At 40.9% G+C, this 15589-nt stretch overlaps 1 protein-coding gene across 2 annotated transcripts in view; it reads left to right on the top strand.

The window, feature by feature from the left end:
* The first annotated feature begins 427 nt into the window (after positions 1-427).
* The window catches only part of FBLN1 (fibulin 1), a 114747-nt gene continuing 99585 nt past the window's right edge, over positions 428-15589 (top strand). The window contains exons 1-2 of one of the 2 annotated variants that reach the window (XM_030539620.1): positions 428-926; positions 12696-12795. In XM_030539620.1, coding sequence (XP_030395480.1) covers positions 851-926; positions 12696-12795 — 176 coding nt within the window. In that variant the 5' untranslated portion in view covers positions 428-850. The remainder of the gene's footprint in view (positions 927-12695; positions 12796-15589) is intronic. The other variant, XM_030539612.1, reaches the window with a different exon arrangement.

Raw genomic sequence — 15589 nt, 5'->3', positions numbered from 1 at the left:
CACATGTTTCCATGTGCCATTGGCTCTCTGGTAACATTTACCCCCAGAATATCGTAAAATCCTGGCAGCAACCCTGCTGCGTAGCCACACTGATGCATTCAGTCAACCCCAGATCTTCCTTTGACCAAAGATCACAGTGTTTGTGTGTCCTGTTTAAACAAGATAAGGAGACCTTTTACAGATAGCATCGGTATGTCACAGCGCTGACCAGTTTTATTGCAAAGAAGACTGTCACCTTGATTTTTTTCTCCCCCAATGAGTTTTACTGAGACTTTGGAAAACGTCACTGGTGCTTTGCTTTTTAAACCCTCCTTGTTCACAACATTGTGATTGGAGGAAAATCTGTAGAAAGACGGGGGGGGGGGCGTGAAAGTCTCCGGAGGTTTAACCCTCCTCCTTCCCCCTCCGCTGGACCAGGTGGTTTTCTTGGCTTTTTCTGCATTTCGTTGTTAGTGGGTTTCGCCTGCACTTGGCATCCAGAGAATTCGCTGCATGCCTTCCAACCAAACAATTGGCCAGTAGGTTCCTCCTCGGTGTCTGCAAACCTCCCCGAGCTTGCAAAGCTGGGGCAGAAGAGAAGGGGGTCCCAGCAACAGCAGGGGCTCTGCCTCCAGGCTCCCGTGGCGGCTCCGTTCAGCTTCAAGCTTGCAGGCGGTCTAGTTAAAAGGGCAGGCGGTGAATTCCCTCGCCGGCAAGCCAGCTGAGTGGGGGTCCTTCCCAACCGGTCTCAGGCGGCTGCTGGGCGAACACGTGAGGCGGCAGCAGCAGCGAAAAGCGGGGAGCCGACTGGGCGCTGCAGGAGAGGCGAACCCCGCTTTGCTCCGCGTTCTCTACCTTCCCGGAGCTGCTGATGGAGAGTCTGCGCGGGACCCGGCTGCTGCAGCTGCTCCTGCCGCTCAGCTTGGTCCCTTTGCTGGCCGGGCAAGGTAGGTCGGGGCATGAGGAGCCTGGGCCCAGTGGGGCACAGGGAAGCTGGTCGGGTCCCTGCAGTGCCCGGCCTGGACGCTGATTGCCCCGGGAGGCGGGAAAGCTTGGCCCCGGGGCACGTCCTGGCGGCCAGGGGGAAAGGTAATTGAACTACGGGAGGTTTAAAGGAGTCGCGGTTCTATTTAAAGCCACGTAATCCTGGCTCGTGTTCTGAGCCCATCGCCCCAAAGAGTGAAACGGACTCGAGGGGTTTGGGTTTGTTAAGAACGTGGTTACATTTCTTCTGGGTATTTCACTGAGCCCTTTAAGCAGCTCCGGAGTTCCTCCTGACCCGCCTATGGGAAACTCTATTGAGAAGTGCTGAGTACCCGGCTCCTGGAGACTGCGGGATTTCCCTACAAACACACCGCCTCAGCTCCCCCTTTCCCCACCAGTGGCCACCTGTTCCGTCCGATGTTGCCATCCAGTGTTGCCAATGTAGTTATTTTACACCCTCCCCCCTCTAATTTCAATTCCTGGGGAAAGTAAGTTTCAAGGGCATTCAGTACCTTGCAGTACTGTGCCCTGAATCAATGGTTCTCAACCTGTCCAGAATCCTGTACCCCTTTCAGGAGTCTGAGACCAAAGCCCCTGCCTGCCCGCTCTGGGGGGCTGAAGCATGTAACTTATCTGTGGCCTGGGGCCCCAGACAATTGCCCAGCTTGCCACCTCCTAACGCTAGCCCTGGACTTGTGACCCTCCTAAACCTGTCCTGCGACCTCCCTGGGGCTCACGACTCCCAGGTTGAGAACCACTGCCCTAAATGAATGATTTACTTGGCAGTACTATTTACATATGTTGGGTGGTCAGTGATATCTGGGCCCACCTACATTTAAAATCAGCATTACAATGAATTGTGAAATAGTATCTTGGTTAGAATCAAGGCTTTCTTGCTTGATATGTTTTAAGCTCCATTTTTCTCTGATAAAGGTAAGACACAGCAGCTTCTTGAATATTCAAAGCCTGAAATATCGTACGTTTTACTTACATTGAAATCAGCATCCTCTGAAAATGGAACAAATATTAATTGACATTCAGTAAATGAATGGTTGATTTAATACAAAACTGTATTTTAAAATTAATTCTCACGAAAGATGACCAGTTGAATTAACTGAAAACTAAATTACAAAAGATGAATTACTTCAGATCAATTCCTTACAGAAGAGAGGCTCTAATTTTGGTTCAGGTCAATGGAGAATTCCGAAGGTGTGTGAAGGTGGTAAAGTGGTTACTTTATATGTAATGATAGCCAGCTCTTCGCAACAATTCAAAGAAGTGATATGAGTATTTATATTACAGCAGCACCAAAAGTCCCATTCAGAATCTGGGTTTCATTATGACAGGTGCTGTACAAACACATGCCAGGACATGGTCCCTGGCCAATAAATTGTATAATCAAATAATGACAGATAAAAACCAATGAAGCAAATTATCAATTACTATCACAATATATTGGGTTTGCAAATTCTCTTGTAGCACAGCACTTGTAACAGTCAGCAATTCATACAGATTTTACTTTTGAAGAAGAGGCATTAGCCAGTTCCACACTTCTCCAACCCCACAAGAAGTAGGGAAGGAAGAGGGGGAAAAAAAGCCCAGGAAAGCAATATCTACCGCGATAATCCGAAGATAGCAGTTACAGTACTTTTTCAGTTTGTTTAGACAACAGAACACAATTTTTTAAAAACATGCTTTTGATGTATTCTACCAGCTATTGTGAATAATTAAAATTATTATGCACAACTGTTGTACAATGTTTACTAATTTCACATTATGACTTCATTGCACATTTTACCTCAACTACTAGTAACTTTTTTAAAATATCTGAATTTAGATTTCTGGTATATTTTTCTAAGTGTTTCTGTGAGTACAAAGCAACAGAGTCCTGTGGCACCTTCTAGACTAACAAAAGTATTGGAACATAAGCTTTCGTGGGTGAATACCTACTTCATCAGACACAACACTGTGTATGCTCAAGATTATCAGAAATAGATCCCTCATATTTGGCTTCTAACTTCATATTTAGGGAGCTAAATACATCATCTGATTTTAAAAAAATGCTTTGACTTCATTGATAGCTCCTGGATGCTAAACATGTCAGAAAATCAGAACATGGGATTTAGGTGCCTAAACAGAGACTGAAGGTCCGTCCATTGAACACCCATTTTGGAATTCTTGGTCTTAATTCAACTAAGAGATTGTTCTAAAACTTCATACGTATAAACGTACGGTCATTTTTATGAGTTACTTTGCAGCAACATCTATTTGTGCAGGCCAATGGACCAATTAGGGTTTTTTTTACATAAATAGCTTTAATGTACACTAATAATCACATTACTAATACAACTGCATCTTCTGCATATACATACAGTCAACATCAAGAACAAGGACCTGTTACTGTCACTTCTCTTAATTGTTCTTAGTGTTAGTGTGTGTGCTATCAAATGTAATGCAACTTCTCATAACTAAGTCTCCCTTTCTGCAAAGACAAGAAGGCACCCACTTCAACAGGACTTGTTCTTAGTATGTAAAGTTAAGCATGTGCATAAATCTTTGCAAAATTGGAGACCATATAAAGTTTAGAAACTATAATAGTAACTAAGACTTTACAGCGAGGACCATATATTATTTGTAACTTACAGCTTACTCTGCTTGAAACCACTGCTCACTGAATAAAATGGATTATGTGTCAAGTCAATGAATGAGCAATTTATCAGGCTGGGTCTTTCGTATGTCTTGGTACTACACACAGATAATGTAGCATAACTCAACATCTGGAAATGTCTAGTCAGTGTGAGCTTATAGTTTATAATAAAAAAAATTCCACTGACTTTGTGGAATGAGTTTTGCTTTTTTCGGTAGTAAATCTTATAAGAGTTGTTTGAGGAAAGTAGAACTTACGAAGGACTGATGAGGCTATGTCTACACTCCCCTGAAGTTCAGACTATGGGGGCATGAATAGCAGTGTGCAGCAAAGTGTTGTGCAGTAACTCCCCCATGTGGTTTCTGTGGGGGTGAACTAAAAGGTACCTAGAGCATATTAACAGAGTCCTGTTTGAAGAGGACCATGTTAATGCAAACTAGGAATCTTTCAGCTCATGCTCTAAGCATCCACACGGAGGCGTTACAGTGCGGCGCTTTGGTGCACAGTGCTATTCATGACCCTGTCATCTGAAGAGCAGGGCAGCGCAGACATCGCCCTAGATCTGTGCTTCCTTATCTTAATTTGGGGGTGAAGTAGTGCTCTTACAAATCCCTAAAGGTTATTTTATAAACACTATAGTTCCTAAAATGATTACAGTCTCCAAAGTACAGTTTTCAATTGAATTTCCAATGTTTATTAGCCTTTTTTTTAAAAATCAAACCTGACATCTTATTGTAATCGGGGAATAGCAACATGTTAAACTCTTGTTTTTCATTTGTATAATTGAAATCTAACATGGTTGTGAAATCCAAGATGAAAATCCATATCAAGTTATTGCAATGTATTTGTACTTTGTCAGATTTTAGGCGTAATTTGATAACAGGTTGGTGGATATTTATTTATTTGCTTTAGCCAGTAACTGCAAGTTTCATATTAGGTTCACATGTTTTTAATAAATACTGTTAAAAACCAACCTGTTCTACAACATCTATATTAATAGTTTCTAAAATAAAATATGGGGCTTTGCTTTACATAGTAAATTAGGCTGTGGGCAGTATGAAGGGTCAAAAAGAAATTTAAACTGGATACAGTGGATATATTGTGTCAATGAAGCAATTCGAAGAGATGGTGACATGGTCAGATCATAGATGAAGAAGACAATTTTAACATCCATGCTATGTATGGACCAAAGGGGAATAAAGTAGGTATAGAGGAGGTCAGAGGAGGAAGCTGTAATCAAAATTAAAAAATAGTCAGGACATTAGCAAGAGTTTTAGCTGTGGGAATAAAATGGAAAGTTCATGCCTTCAAGATATGGAGGAATGAACTGCAGGACGTGCACATGGTCTGGATATGCGAAAAGAAAGATGAACCCTGGTTTAAGGTTGTGTTGCTGACAGTAATGGAAAGTGGGACAAGCAGAGAAGGTTTAGGAGGAAAAATAAGTGGCTTTATTTTTGCTGAGCTAAGCGTAAGCTGTTATAGAGGCATCCAGGAGGAAATTTCAGACACCCAGACTGCAATATTGATAGGTGGAAGAAGATGTAAAGTAATCACCATGGAAATATTTGCGATCATGTGAGTGAATAGGGTAGCTCAGAGATAAAATATATGGAGAAAAGGGGGGGGTCAGAACCTTTTGGAAACCACCCAAAGAACAAAAAAAGTGGGGAGAAGGATCCGCAAAAGGAAACTCTGAAAGAGTGATCAGAGGCAGTAGGAAAAACAGTGGAGGTTGGTGCCATGAAAACTGAAGGAAGGGAAGGGAGTGACCAACAGTGCTGAAAGCAGCAAAGAGATCAAGAAGGATGAGAGAGGATTATAGGCAGTAAGTTTTTGCTAGAAAGAAAAGTGGCTTAGAAACTTTTGTCAGAGCAATTTCAGTGAAGAAGAGAGGAGGTCAAGGCAGTGTCTCTAAATGTCATGTTCTGTGACTTTAGGGGAGAAGGGAGGAAGCAATATAAGTAGGATCCTACCAAATTCATGGTCCATTTTGGTCAATTTCATGGTGGCAAGATTTTAAAAACAGTAAATTTTCATGATTTCAGATGTTGTAATTGTAGGGTTCCTAACCCAAAAAGGAGTTGTGGGTGTGGGTGTCACAAGGTTATTGTGTGTGGAGGGGGAGGGGGCTTGTGATACTGCTACTTTTATTTCTGCACTGCTGCTGGTGGCGGCACTGCCTTCGGAGCTGGGCATCCAGAGAGTGGTGGCTACTGGCCGGGAGCCCAGCTCTGAAGGCAGTGCTACCACCAGCAGCAGCACAGAAGTACGGATGGCATAGTATGATGTTGCCACTCTTATTTCTATGCTGCTACTGGCGGGGCGCTGCCTTCAGAGGAGGACGGCCGGCCAACAGCAGCCACTCTCTGACTGCCCAGCTCTGAAGGTAGCCCAGAAGTAAGGGTGGCAATATCGTGACCCCCTAAAATAACCTTGTGACCCCTCCTGCAACATTATTTTGGGTCAGAACCCCCAGTTTGAGAAACACTGGTCTCCTCCATGAAATCTGTATCGTATAGGGTAAAAGCACACAGAAGACCAGATTTCACAGGGGGAGACCAGATTTCACGGTCTGTGATGCATTATTCATGGACGTGAATTTGAAAGGACCCTAAATCTAAGGGAAAATGTGTACCAGTGGCATACTCGTCTGCCACACAGGACAATGAATCCACTTGAGAAATACACCAACATGCTTCAAAGACAGCTATGTTAAGAGTTATCTTTAGTCAATGCAATGTAGTAATATGGGAAGCATTTTGAATTCAACTCCAGTGTCTGATAAACCTTTTCTGAATGAGCAAATTTATTTCCCCTATTGATGTAGCTCAGAAAGTAGCAGGACTTGCATGGATTCAGACATTTACAAAATGTAACCCCCTTGCCTTGCTCTCACATGAGAGAGATGTCTGTTCTTTGTACTTTACAGAAGTTACTTTAGAATCTTTAAAAGTTTTCTATATATTCTTTATATTTCCAGTGAAATTCTTCTATGGATTCCGAAGAGCTGTTGTTGGATCTCAACAATAAATCATCAAACAAGCACACTTACCTTGCAAATATTGGGTCTATAGGAGAATCTATTATTTTTTATTTATTTGTGTTACCAAGGAGCCTATAGGTACATTTACACTGAACCTTTTCCCCCTCCCCCCGCAATAGCAACTGACTTGAACTTTGGGGCTTGTGTTACAGGGCTAAAAGCAGCAGTGTAGACATTCCTGTTCAGACTGGAGCTGGGGCTCTGAGACCCACCCTGATTGTCAGCCCTCTGAGCCCAGGCTCCAGCCTGAGTGAGACCATCTAAACAGCTATTTTTAGCCAGGTAGTCTGATCCCCTTGAATCTGAGCCAGTTGACCTGGGCTCTGAGCCTTTCTTTTGAGGGGAATGTCTATACTGCAATAAAATACCCATGGTTGACCTGTGTCCGCTGGCTTGTGCTGCAAGGCTATAAAATTGCAGTGTAGACGTTCAGGCTCGGGGACTCTTCCCCCCTCACAGGATCTCAGGATATGTCTACACAGCTACTAGACTGAATACTAAATTAGCTACTTAGGCCAGAATAAAGACTGGGAGTGAATGGGTCACTACAAAAACTAATTTCCCTCTGCTGATACTCACACCTTTTTGTCAACTATTTGAAATGGGCCACCTTGATTACATTGGCCTCATTAGTACTACAAAAGTGATTTTTTTCCTCCCTTGGTATTCATCTCTTCTTGTCAACTGTTGAGAATAGCCTGCTTCCACTTCATTGAATTGGCTCATTAGCACTGACCCCACCCCTACTTGGTACAGCAACTCCCATCTTTTCATGTGTTGTGTATTTATACCTGCCTAATATATTTTCCACTCCATGCATCTGATGAAGTGGGTTTTAGCCCATGAAAGCATATGCCCAAATAAATTTGTTAGTCTCTGAGGTGCCACAGGGCTCCTCATTGTTTTTACAGCTACTAGATACCCTTGACTGGTCTGTGCCACCAACTCAGGCTCGGGTTGTGGGCTGTTTCATTGTGATGTAGACTTCCGGGCTTGGGCTGGAGCCTGGGCTTTAGGACCCTTCAACGTGGGAGAGTCCGAGAGCCTAGGCTCCAGACTATCATAGCAGCTGGAGGCTGCCTCCCCCTCATTTTATCTCGCTAAAAAGTCAGTGTTTCTTATTCCTGGATTCTTTATTACTTCATCACACAAATGGGGGGACACTGCCACGGTAGCCCAGGAGGGGTGTGGGAGGCGGGAAGCAATGGGTGGGGTTGTTGCAGGGGCACCCCCTAGAATGGCATGCAGCTCATCATTTCTGCGGGATCTCTGGGGCTCTGACCTAGAGCGGCTGTACTCTCTGGCTCTCTAGTAGACTTGCCCCATATTCTAGGCAGGACTGACTCTATTTTTAGACAAAACATAAAGAAGGGAGTGACCCAGGGAGTCATTCCTATTTTTGTCCATGCGCCCCTGGCTGACCTCAGCGAGGCCAGCCAGGAACACCCATGACAGCAGCAGATGGTACAAAATGATTGATAACCGTCATCGCCACTTTCCAATTGCAAACTGTACAAAATGATTGATAACTGTCATCTCATCATGAATTTACAATGGCAGACGGTGCAATAGGGATGGTAACCATCTCTGCTACCTTGCAAAGGCAAATGAATACTGCTGTGTAGCACTGCAGTACCGCCTCTGTCAGCGGCATCCAGTACACATACAGTGACAGTGACAAAAGGCAAAACAGGCTCCATGGTTGCCATGCTATGGTGTCTTCCAGGGCAATTCAGGGAAAAAGGGCGCGAAATGATTGTCTGCCGTTGCTTTCACGGAGGAAGGATTGAGTGACAATATTTACACAGAATCACCCGCGACACTGTTTTTGCACCATCATGCGTTGGGATCTCAACCCAGAATTCCAATGGGCAAGGGAGACTGCGGGAACTATGGGATAGCTACGGGATAGCTACCCACAGTACAACGCTCCAGAAATCGACGCTAGCCTTGGTACATGGACACACACCACCGAATTAATGTGCTTAGTGTGGCCACGTGCACTTGACTTTATACAATCTGTTTTACAAAACCGGTTTCTGTAAAATCGGAATAATCCCGTAGTGTAGACATACCATAAGTTTATAGCTGATTCTTACTTGAGCTTAGTAATAGAGAAAAGGACCTGATGCAGCAAGGGTGATTTTATATCAGCACCTGAATAACTAATGTATATATGTATGTGTATACACACACACACACACACACACACACACACACACACTCACGCATATTTTAGGGCTACCATGTTAAAATATATTTAAAATGATATACTTTTAAAATATTTCTCTTTTATCTTTTTATGAAGCTTACTTGGAGTCATTCAATACTACAGTGACATGCTGTAGAACTGTTGCAAGTAATACAGCAGTATAAAATACAAACATCATGGACTTTCCGAAGTCCAGACTCTTATCACAGACAAGATTCCAAATTCAGATTCATGGTGTATTTTCACATGCCATTCCGTGGCAGGATAGTTATGAGAATTGATCGTCAAATTTCCTGTGGGGCAGACATAACTTGAAATGAAGAGGGATGTAAAAGTTGCAGTTAAGAAGCAGCCAAAGTAAATTTTTTCTCCACAGAAAGAACCATTCCTATATCATTGGAACATAAATAAAATATACTTCATGTTATGCTCCTGCTTTATAAACCTCACTGGCACTTCGTAGCCCACATGCTTATTAATTACTTGAATCCTGATCTGGTATCCTGTGAACTTTAACCGATCCACAGAATGTTTCCATCCAATTTTTTTAACATGGCAGCCATAGAATAACAAAACTTTAAATCACTCATTCCTTATCTCTCACTTCAACAAGATTCTTGCCTAAACAATTTTTACAATGTTACTTAATCTATACATAACACAAAACATAGTTACTGCCTCTAACTAAAAACATCTGTTTGTGCCTGATCCAAAGCCCATTGAAGTCAATTTTAAGATCACCATTGACTTCACTGGGCTTTGGATCATGGCCTTAATCCACATCAGCAGGACTGATAACAGATAATTGCGTCATAGCATCTCACAAAGCCTGTTAATCATAATACGGCTCAAGTTTAGAAAGGAGAAATCAATCTTTTGTTTTTAATTGAAAGGTAGAAAGTGACTTAGATGTCAGCATCTTTTGAAGCCATTTCTTCCACTGCTTGGGTAAATCGTTCTTTGTCTAGAATACCATAACATCCATGGAGGAGAGAGGGAAGAAGAAATGTAGTATGTTTGGAAAAACCAACACATGTTCTACATGCATTTTTTTTTCTTTTCTTTCCCATCTCCCTAACCCCCACTTTTTTCTAAGTAGTTATTAGAACCTCTTGGTGCCAAAGTACAGGATTGAAACCTTGGCCCCTGGTTGAACCCTCATTGAAATCACTGACAAGCTCTCATTGACTTCAGTGGGGCCAGGATTTCACCTCAGGAGAGTAAATCAGATGCAAACAGATTCTGGAATCTTGCAGAAGTAGGCTTGTCTATAAATGCCAATTGTAAAGGCAAACAGCAAAGCAAAAAAACCAAAAATGTTTCTCCACATTTTATTATTCCATTATGTTGTAGAAGAACAGCCTCAAGGTAGGCTTTTTTGTATTGCTTGTTTTTTAACTTCTCTTTCTTTTCAAGAGGGCTGTGGCAGGTTCTTTGGATGGTATGAACCTTAGTGTGAACTGCAGTTTTCCCTAGACAGTCCAGATCTCCCCAGTGTGGACATATGTCTGGATTTTAAATGGCATTGCTGGGCCTGTTTTAAATTCTCTAGTTACTTGGTTGGAGTCAGAGTGTATTGCCACAGGGAGAAGCAGTGGCCACGGGCAAAGGTTGTCCTTTTCAGGAGGAATGTGGCTGAGGACCCTGATGTTACTTTGTACAGATCCCTGCAAAACCTAGGGCCAGCTCTGCACTTCATGTGAATCATTTTTCAATCTGGGTAAAATTAATTGCAAGCATCAGCAGTAAAATGTGATCAGTCATAACAAATTTCATTAAGCCCAAAGCACTCAGTGTTTGCTAACAGTACACTTGCAAGAGAAGAGCACCAGACTTCATGGGCCACTCACACCCAGGCAGGAGACCAGACTCCATATATCACTTCCATGTCTCCCATCACAGGCAGATCTTTACCAGACTTTGATTTTCTTTTGTAGTACTGTAAGCCATATCTGTTTTTCAGATAGTTGTATGAAATCCTGGACCTACTGAAATCAGTGGGAATTTTACCATTGACATCAATGGAGCCAGAATTTCACCCATTGTTTTTGAGTTGTGTATAGCACCAGATGTACTTGGTGCATTACAGGAGGAGAAGAAAATGGTCACTTCCAGGAGACAATTATATGGGGAGTCAATGTGGTCCAGTGGCCAGAACACTGGGCTAGGAATCAGGTGACTTGGGTTCTATTTCCTATTCTGCCACTGATGCAATGTGTGACTTTGAGCAATCACTTCATCCTTCTCCACCACAGTTTCTCCATCTATAAAATGGGGGTGATATTTGCCTTCCTTTGTAAATCACTGCATGATCCAGGAATGAAAATACCTTATTATATAATTTAAAAAAATCAACAACCAGAACCTGTATAAAAAAAGCTAAATTAACGGGAACTTTACATTAGAAATAGCTCTAATCACAAGCCTCTTCTTTCAGAGTGTGTATTTCTTCCTGGAGCATGTGCAGTGAACTACTCAGCGACTGGACTCTAATAAGAAAATGTGACTCTTGCTTTAGTCCAAGTTCTAACATATCTGCTGTGTGGTGAACCTTTGCACATGAAACAGACCTGTAACCTTTGTCGACTCATTAACAGTATTTAGGTTTGCTGAATCAGAGAATTCTGCACAAATACTGTTAAAATTAAATAACCATCTCCATTAGCTTGATTTGTTTTTATTTTTCATCAGTTTCCCTCTGACTTCCACTATTTATATCAACTATATATTTATTAATTTATTTATTGAGTAGTCAGAATGTTATATAAATTAGCCTCTAGCTTTCTCTGAAGATAGTTCTGCATATATAGTTGATTGTAGACACTCTTAAAGAATCAACATTTTAGATGTTCAGGAAGTAAGGAAGTTATGTAAATTCACTTATAATTAACATTGTCATTATATTTTCTAAGGAGGGATGTCAAATGCTTCCTCTGTGTTTATACAGTGTGGCTCTCATGGCTGCCCTCACCTTCAACATTAAAGAGTGCAATTCAGGGAGATGACGGTTCCTTCCAGTATTCAGTGCTCCATCTTGATCTTAGCGGGAAATGGACTATTCCATGCTGGGCACTGTAGTCCCTGTCCTACATCTTCATATTAAAGGATAAGGGTATCTACAGTCTGCTCTGTTTAAGGATAATTAGGTGCAGCGGTTGGGCTCAAGACAAACTGCTAATATATCCTACCATATGGGCTTCAGAGAGGAGCCAGCAAGAGACTCCAGGTGGTAGGGGACAAAGGCAACCAAAGCGGAAGCAATGGATCTCTGAACATTCAGAGAACTTTTTTTCAGTTTTGACTTGGCTTTTTCTGCCCTGTGTTATTTGGCTCAAATCCTTACCCTTCCTCATATTCTCTTCACCTCAGCTTCATTTCACAGTTGCCCCTCTTAGCCTCTTCCCATCTATCCTGTCCCCTTCACTCCCCCCATCTCCAAACAATCATGGAACTAACGTGACATTTGCTACCATCACATTGTCCGGTCAGCTTGTGTGTTCCCCTCCTTCCCCGACCCTGTGCCTGTCTTTTTTAGTTAGATGGTCAGCTCTTTGTGGCAGAAACCATCTACAGCTCTGTCTGTTCAGCACCTAGCACAATGAGGCCCCACTCTTGGTTGGCACTACCATAATAAACACGTTAAATATAATTAAAATACAACCCCTCACTTGGGCATCCCTATCTACTGCATAAATGTGTCATTTCAACCTTAGCCAGGGTGCACAGGGAAAAAGTAATTGGCTGTCAACTGTAGTAATTATTAGTGGACTCGACACTGTTTGTTACGGTCCTATGAAATATTCTGATTTTTTTTTTAATTTCTATAGAAAATTCAGTGGAAAAATGCTGCAAGAGTGGTAATGAATGGGCCAGTCAAAAAAGACATTGCAGTTCTCTGCCATTTATGTCTGAATCCAAAGAATGCAGGTATGTTATTACTAAATGTTGATTGTCAAAAATGATGATGACTATCATTAAAGCTAGTAGGAAAATGAAAAATTGCTTTTGAAAGTTTTTGACCATAATGTTTTGGTTTCCAAGGGGAATTTTCAATCCAAAGAAAATTGAAAATTTTGTTTAGATTTAAAATAATAATTCAAAAACCTACTTTTAAACATTTCCTTATAGTCTTCCAACTTTTTCCAATTGGAAAATATGAAAAAAAATGGAAGTCCATACACAGACTTTCTCACATTTTAAGCCCCCCGCCCTTTTCCAGTGCATAACAAAAATAAAAAAAATGAAGTGGGGAGAGGAGGAGGGAACCGAGGTTTTTTTGGTTTTGTTTTTTTAAAGGGAGGAAAAAGAGAAACAAACCTCTGATGACCCAGAAACTTTAAATGGAAAATTTAAATGCTTTGGCTTCCAAAAACTGAGGGGAAAATCACATTTAAAATTGAAATTCAAAAAAATTGTTTTGAATTTTCCTGTCAGAAAGCCAAAAATAGGGAAAATGTTGATTTCATTGAAACTTCATTTTCCTGTGGAAAACATTTTTGGGTAAAAATCAACCAGTTCTAGCTGGTGTCATAGTGAGATTAAAGGCAAACTAGGAAAGAGCTCTTGTTGTTAAAACACTGAATTAGGACTCGGAAGAACTTGGATTCAGTTCCTGGCTGTACCAGATTTTTGCTAGTTATTTATCTCTGCGCCTAGAGGTACATCATCTATTAGAGTTTGTGAGGTGCACAAAGACTGGTGATGGAGAGAGAGGGGCAAATATCTAGGTAGACTGAAATCTGTATGTCAACAGGAGACTTTGAAGTTTGTAGAATTCCTGATGTACAGCTTGTTCTGGAATTGTATCTTTTATTATGGAGAAAATTTTGTGGCTGTATTGTTATACAAGAAGTATATTTTAACACTTTGCTAAAATGGAATGGACTCAGCTAATCAGAGAACATGGATATGTGCAGTTAATCACATTATGGTAGTCTTCTGTAACTACAATATGCAAATTCCTGCACTCTGGTTTGCTGATACTATTTAAACTCACTGCTCACTTTCTCACAGCAAATATGGCCATTGCAGTCCTAATACAATTAGCTGGAGGATCCTATATGAATGTGTTCACTTTTACAAAAAGGATAGCAAATGTAAGTAGACAGCGTGCACCATGTCCCGACCACAGAGAAAGTAAGAGATGAGCATTCAGCACCTGCACTCCCGACCACAGAGAAAGTAAGAGATGGGCATTCAGCACCTGCACGGTCTGTTCTTGATGTGTCAAGCACAACCTCATTAAACTCTTTGAGCCAGTTCCTGTTGCCATTATTCATGTTAAGTAGCATAGTTCTCTTCAGGTAGGAGTTATTTGTGAAGCAAAGCCTTACCGCAGGTAAGGGCAAAGTGGCCGGTTTTGGCCCACGGAGTTCTTCTATGCAGCCCACAGTTAGTCTTATTTTCCGTATAAAGGCATTATTGAAGAAGAAAACTTAAAGCTCCTAGTATGCAGCAGTCCATCTTGAGCTGAGCATCAAGCTTTTAGTTTCATGGCAATTTTTTGAGTAAGATTTTTGTTAATATCTTTTAAATAATGAAACATATATGTGTCAGAGCCACAGCTGATGTAAACTGGTGTTGCTTCATTGGCTTCAATGTAGCTATATTGATTTATGCCAGCTGAGGATCTGGCCCAATGCCAATAGAAATTCTTGGATACCAGTCAGCCAGGGACAGTAGCCAATATAAAAAATTAGTATCTTTTACCCAATTTCTCCAGTGTAGTCAGAGCAAGGAAACTTCTATATTTCCTATTTAGTTCTATATTTGGTTATATGCATAAGTAAGAGGGTACTAATAATAGTATAAGAAAAGCTAAAATTTCTGGGATTAAGAAGGTCTGACTTGTTTTGGCTATGGTTTTGTATGTATAAAAATAGCCGTTGAGCGTAAGGATGAACAGATCTGCCAATTCTATTGATATTAAGAGAGCACTATTTCCTATTATGTGATCCAAAGAATGAAGCACTGAACTTTAAAAATACTATCAACATTTAACATATGTGGTGTTTATACTGAACCTTGTAGATATTAGAGTCGTTATATTTTCTTTAGCACCAATATTTTATGTTAGTTTTGCCATTAAACCAATTTGTAATACTTAAATTGTGAATCTGACAATAATAGGGTTGGTAGTTTGAAAGGCAGCTTCTAAGAAGATTTTATATTTCTCCATTTAAAGCACATCACCCTGTCCTCTTCTCTCGTTTCAAATGAATTGCTTAGTGCTTTAACCTTATGTAATTGTAGAAGTGTTGGATTGATCTTTGTTATGGAAAGAATGTCTTTTGCAGTCATGTCTGTCTGTTGTTTCTGACTTTTTGCATTTATATTGGCATAGAAAGCAGTCTCTTGCGCACAAGAATTGACAGATAGGACTTAAATTCCAATTTAGGAAATACTTGAAGAGTGAAAAGAATTATAGACAAAACAAAGACAGGAAAAACAGGAAACCAAGTTTACTGAACAACTTGGAAGCGAGGGTATTTCTGATTTAAGGATCATTTGATTAATGTGAGCTGAGATTCTCTTGAATAGTAATTTATCCTTTTGAATATTGTAATTTTAGATAGAGACCCTTAAAACTTCATAGGAAAGTTTAAAAGTGTACTTTATAAATATATCTGTCTTGTGTATATAAAGAAAGAGTCTGAGTCTAAAATACTGTATTATGATAAACAGACACCATATATTGCAATCTCAATAAATAACACACTAA

Source organism: Gopherus evgoodei, chromosome 1 (assembly GCF_007399415.2).
Source record: "Gopherus evgoodei ecotype Sinaloan lineage chromosome 1, rGopEvg1_v1.p, whole genome shotgun sequence".
NCBI lineage: Eukaryota > Metazoa > Chordata > Testudines > Testudinidae > Gopherus > Gopherus evgoodei.
This window is presented reverse-complemented; position numbering and strand designations above follow the sequence as displayed.